This window comes from Hetaerina americana, unplaced genomic scaffold (assembly GCF_022747635.1).
Source record: "Hetaerina americana unplaced genomic scaffold, ioHetAmer1.1.p SCAF_33, whole genome shotgun sequence".
NCBI lineage: Eukaryota > Metazoa > Arthropoda > Insecta > Odonata > Calopterygidae > Hetaerina > Hetaerina americana.
Window position 1 is genome coordinate 2,425,959 of NW_027286908.1, and position 6,033 is coordinate 2,431,991.

At 34.1% G+C, this 6,033-nt stretch overlaps 1 protein-coding gene across 2 annotated transcripts in view; it reads left to right on the top strand.

Annotated features, from left to right (window-relative positions):
• Positions 1–4,220, top strand: part of Nrg (Neuroglian) — a 54,332-nt gene extending 50,112 nt beyond the window's left edge. Inside the window, exon 23 of one of the 2 annotated variants that reach the window (XM_071589120.1) lies at positions 1,760–4,220. In XM_071589120.1, the coding sequence (XP_071445221.1) occupies positions 1,760–1,863 (104 nt within the window). In that variant the 3' untranslated portion in view covers positions 1,864–4,220. The remainder of the gene's footprint in view (positions 1–1,759) is intronic. The other variant, XM_071589121.1, reaches the window with a different exon arrangement.
• Positions 4,221–6,033: the final 1,813 nt, after the last annotated feature.

The following is a 6,033-nucleotide window of genomic DNA, read 5'->3' on the forward strand; positions in this document are numbered from 1 at the left end:
CATACACTACGTTAAAAGACTTAGTGAATTCTGTAATGAGAACCTTGGAGTATTCATGGAACATAGAATATTTACTCTAAGTTTGCTAAGGGTGTAGAATACACTATTTACTCAAGGCTTCTTATTTCTTCTTATCTAATATTTATTTTCATTATTTTCTAATTGACTTCATGGGAAACTTGTTGGTTGTATCTGCAATCTTTTTCTGCATGATCCTTAGTGGATCTATGAACGATGAAAGCATTTTATTGAGTAAATTGGGTAGAACTAATGAATGCATTGCAGAAAATTGGAGTAAATTGGAGGAATAGACCACCTATCTGTAAACTGTACATGTCTCAAATGGCATAGGTGTGTGTGGCTGGTGGAGAGTTGGAATGGGCAGCATTAGGAAACGGAGTAAGTCAGGGGTGTCTTATTATTTCCTCAGCTTTTTGTTGTAAATGTGGAGGAAATGGTGAAAGTGACGTGTGAAGAACTGGAGCTAGTTAATGAAAGTTGGTGGGCAAATCTTAATATCATTCAGGCTTGTGGATGATCAAACTAAAGTTAATCAGCCAGCCAAAGAGTTACAATTGCTGAGCACATGGGAAAATCAGAGTGATAAGTATAGGATGAGAATCAATATAAATAACAAAGATCTTCAAAGAGTTTTTCAAGAAAGAGGAAGGCTAAGTTAAACATTGAAATAGGATGGATAAAACTAGTGTGTATGGAGCAGTTATGCCAATATATGCCAATATTGGAAGTTTTGTGGAGCAAATAAGTCAAAGTATTAAGAGTTAGAAGAAGAAAAATTGTGTTAGGCAAAGAAGTTTTCACCAAGAAGAGTGAATTGATGACAAGGGTGTTGAGTGATGATGCTTCGAGGAGATAGTGCATACTTGAGTATTGAGAGTGGTTTTGTATGCTTTTTCCAGTTACATTGCAATAATTTTATCTAACTATGCTATCTAATGTATTTCCCGGCCCAAAAGATGCACCCCGATTTTTCAGGTTAGAATTTACAAAAAATACTTGGATCAGTATTCAAAAGAAGGAATCCATTGGGTAAATAAGTTCTTATGAAGAGTTGAGAGTTGATGATAGGCAATCAATAACATAAGTCACACATTTGTGTGTATCTTAAAGAAAGATGTAAAGATAGGTCTAGTGAAAACGAAAAATGAAGCATTGTTTTGTGTGGCTCAGCAACTTGCTCATTGAGGTGAAAGGATAGGTGTAAATTGGAGGTCTTCATGGTGTGTGCATGTGGAGAACAATGTACAAAATAAAATGGATGAAAGGAAAATTAATAATGAATTTCTTTGCCATGTACCACCTGATCATAATGCCAATTCAATACTGTCCTTCCATTACAAATCTTGGCACATTTATGCATGCCAAATGTACGATAGGTCCTTCAAGTGGTTTTTTTAATTTTAATTATTCCATTTGCATGCTCTGACTGAAGTACTGTGAATTAACTAAAGTATGCCATTGCTGTTGTGTGTAGGAACTGCAATAATGTTTCCCAACTTAGCTGTCGTACTTATAAGAGGTTGGAGTCATGGTAGTGATCAGAACCAAGTGGGTTAAATTTGAGATTTTAATTCAAGGAGCCTCTTCCTTCAGCATCTATGCTTTCAAATTTTATTGTTGAAGTCCTTTCTTCAGCTATGAAGTGTGTGCCTCCTCCATTATAATTATTTTGGTTTTAAGGTGGTGCTTGTCGCCGAGTGGGATTTCTAAACCCTTCTCCTTTTGTCTGATTTTACAGGTCGTTTTACTGAAGATGGGTCTTTCATAGGACAGTATGGAGCGGGAGGCAACAAGAGGAGACCAGAAGAGCAATCTCCTTCAGCAATGGCCACCTATGTTTAAAGGAATGGCAAATAAAAAAACCAAATGATTAAGACAAATAATGAAAAGGAAAATATTTTGCTGGTCCTCTCATCCGCAGCACTTGCTGTTTTCTAAGCAGATAAATACTCACCACTTAAATTTACTGCCTGTCCATAGTTGGTGATGGAGTGTCAGATTTGGGTCAAATGATAATACAATAGCTTTTGGAGTGAGGGTGGGGTCTTAGGATAAGGAGACACTTCTCAAAAAAAAATGTGCAAATGTCGGAAGCTGTCCTAACATATTTTTTTATTCCATTACAGAATCTCAGTAGTGTTAACAAATCTTCTCTTTTGATGTGGAAGTAGTTATAGCCAACTTTTTAATTTTTAAATGTTTTAGTTTTTTGACTGTTGTGCATAAAAAGTTGTGCAATCACCATGTTGATAAGAGCTCTTATTGTTGCTAAGTGAATCTCTCGTGAGCTTTTTGATTTTTTTTTTACTCTGCAAGCTTTTATTTTCCTTGAGGTCCATGTTTTAAATGTTGTTGAACATTTCAAAATATTCTCTTTATTTTTTAGCTGAGTGTTATGTTTTTTTTTATCTGGGATGAGGCAGTTTTCAATGCCGTGAATGCGGCCTAAGATGTTTATTTTAAGGAAAAGGATGTGTTAAATCTCTGGTATTTTCATTGAGGTTTTTTGTCTGTATTTTTAATGTCAAGTTCTGCATTTGTGGATGATTTATTGTGGGTAAACCTTTCCCTTAATTTGTTTGATTCATTCAAATCACACGAGGGAAATTTGATACTTACAGCAAGTCCTTGATTTATGCTAAAATCGTTTACCCAGGGAGTATAAATACTTTTACACATCTACTAAATCAGTGCGACCAAAACCAATTATTGCGAGATCATAATTTTACATTCAAAATGGAAACTGAATCTTATTATATTTAGTATCATAATATGTGTTATCACCCTGATATCCATGGGTGGGTTACTTATTTTGACAAAATTATTCCTCATGAAAGAAACTAGATGGAAACTTGGTTGGATGGGTGTTCCTAATTTACAAACGTAATATTAAGGAATAGAGGCAACCTTCTGAAGTGATATAAAGTGGAACAGTATAAAGCAAGGACTTCACTGTATCTTTTTTTTCTGCTTTTTGAGTGCTGATAATCATGTTACCCAAGTGACTCTTCCTTCATCCTCAAATGAACACTGCCTACTTAGATGAATTCTAGAGACTTGTTTTGAATGTGTTATGCACTAAGGAATTTACAGGGTGGCTACAGTCAAGGGGAAACCGGAAAGGTTTCTTGGGGCAGAGAAAAGTAAGGGATTTGGCTTTAATAAGTAGTTTTTTAAATGAACAATGGTAGAAAAGTGCACTTAAGGTGCCATTAATTTGTGCTTGGCTGGCAAAAGCAGCTCAACTGTTGTACTATGACAAATAATTCAGTAGTACTTGCATTTTCTGTTATCGGGTATTTTTTTTTCTTGTACATTCCTACATATTAATGTATCTGCTTCTACTTCATCTGCTTCTGAAAAGGTCATCCCTAAGACAGTAAATTCCCTTGAATGACATTGATGGGAAACCAAATAGAAGTGAGACATCGGTCAAATTCATTAAATGGCATTCAGTATTATTGTTTGTGACATGTTCAAAAATATTTTGTCCTGATCTGTTCCATGTAATTTAAATGTACTTCCTTGGATTTTTACAATCATTTTTCCTCACAATCAGAAGTATATAAAATAGTTAATGCAATTTATTGAGATGATCATCTTTACAGTGTAATTGTTTATCATTGTTGCTCTCTTGTAGTTGTGACAAAAATTTTAAATTTAACTGCTGAGTGAGTAATTTATCCTCACACGTTAATGTCAAAACTACCTATTATTTTCCTTGTCGAAAATTACCTGCGTAAAACATAGGGCCGCCATGTATGGGAGAGGGCTTGAAAACTTGGAGAATGATTTAGGGAAGAAGAAAATCCTGTAGCCACCCTGATTTAGCTTGGCTTTCCTAAGCTGTCAACTTCATTGTCATGTATTTGCATTAACATTATTTAGCTTCAAAAGCACACTAACTGGCTCATAAAACCTATCTCATTTTTTTATTTAGACAAATTAAATGGTTGCTACCTTTTCAGTGATGAAGGTTTTTTGCTCTTCTTTAACATTGTTAGAATTTAGGAAACGGTATATGTGTAGATGTGCCAGGACCATGTAGTGTATTAAAAGAATCTTAGTCAATATATGTAATATAAGTACGTGTGAATCATCTTTGGTGGGTAGTAACTTATGTTCCCCACTGTACATCACATAAATATTTCTGCCCCACCCTCTTCTTAATGCATTCCTTCTCTGCTTGCATTTTTGTCATTTGGAGAAATCTCTTTTTAATCATCATAACTTTACACTGCGCCAGAGCCATTGTTTCATCTTTTATTCGTACCCATGTTGAAGTTTTGTTATTGTACAGTAAGGTTATTACTGTTTTTGAAAGCCTCATCAGAAAGCTGTGGGCTGTTTTATGTGCCTACCTGCGCCTATTCATATAACCTACATCTATATGCCAAATTTAAGTGAATCTCCTCGATTATAAGTGCGTAGCTAAAATACTATCTACAGTTTTCTACATGTAATCCGTCTTTCCCCATTGTTATGCTCAAGTTGTGCTGTTCCTTTAACCAACTTTTCTGCACCCTCTGCATCCTGTTCTCATTTTTTTTGCAAGTGTGATTGTTTGTGAGTGAAAGCGTTGCATGCTTGTGAAGCTTTTTCTGTGTACATTAAATTTTGAATGAAGTTTCATCATTCTGTATAAAAGTGTAAGTGCACAAGAAAGAGTCCCCAAGTACATGTTGCTTGTTGTCATCTTTTTATATATATACAGATATAATATATAGATTATTTAAAAAAAAGTGCAAGAGTTGCTTATGGTGGTGATTGATCGTTCAGTAATGGCTATGCATATTGGTAAAAATGTTTTTTGGTAAATATAAGGACAACTTGTAGTGCCATTAGCCGTAGAGAAATTGACTGACACTGAAATTTTAAGCTCCATACATTATTTTTATCCAGTGGTGAAATTAAAAATTTGGTTAAGCATGGCAAGAAACAGTTTATAACTGATTACTTGTGCTGATTGCATCCTTGAGCAATGACTCTGAATTTAACTTTTACTATATTGGAGACATCATCTTTGTAAGAAAAAGAAAATGCAAAAAATGCACCATGTAGGATAACTAATTAGTATACTTCTTTGTGACTGTGCTTGTATATTTTGTATGATGTCTAAATCTTCTTAAAGAAATAACGTTGGCATCAAAAAAATTAGGTATTGATTTTTGGTAGTAAATTTTATTTGCATCACTGCCATTATTTTTTTAAGGTATTGGAAATTATAAAATTCAAATTATTAAGCCTTTATTATCAATGCTATTATCATTGCACAAGTGCCTTACATAAGGCACAGTTGTCTCACTTTGAATGGCGAAAGAAATGAATGTGATGTATTTCAATCACATGTTTCTGGATATAGGCAGAATTTCTTTCCATCAAGTGCACAATTTTGTCTTATGTATAATTCAGCAAATGGTTTTGGGGAGATTGGAAAACCTATCTGTAAAAGATAGTGGTGTTGCTATTTCTGGATTGGGATCAATCCTGTCTTGTTTATTTGCGCTGTTCTCAGCTGACAACTGATGTGGAAGTCCAGAAATCAATTTTCAATACAACATGTGTGTCAGATTCTATTCTTGTTTACTATTTATTTGACAAAAATTGTAAGATTTTTATATGCAATTTTATGTGGTTTATTAGTTCAAGTAATTCATTATGAATGCTGTATTTCATTTTGGTTGTGTTAGAAGGCAGGTGTTTTATCTTTCTAATGTTTTATTGAACAAAATGAGTTAACTCGTAATCAAACATTTTATTAAGCTGTGATTCACAATGAAAGGCGTTGAACCAGGGTTTCCTATTCTACATTTGTAGAATAGATGCTGTAAGCATTCCTCATTTTAAATTCCCTATGTATTGTATGTTAAAATATGGTTAAAAGTATGAATGTAGTTTGTATCCCATGCTGTGGGACATGATTTGAAATTGCCACTTAAGTTCTGTAGAAGCTTCGCAAGTGTTCTTTTTCTATTTCCCGGTACAAAAACCTTTAACTGTATATTTTTTTTA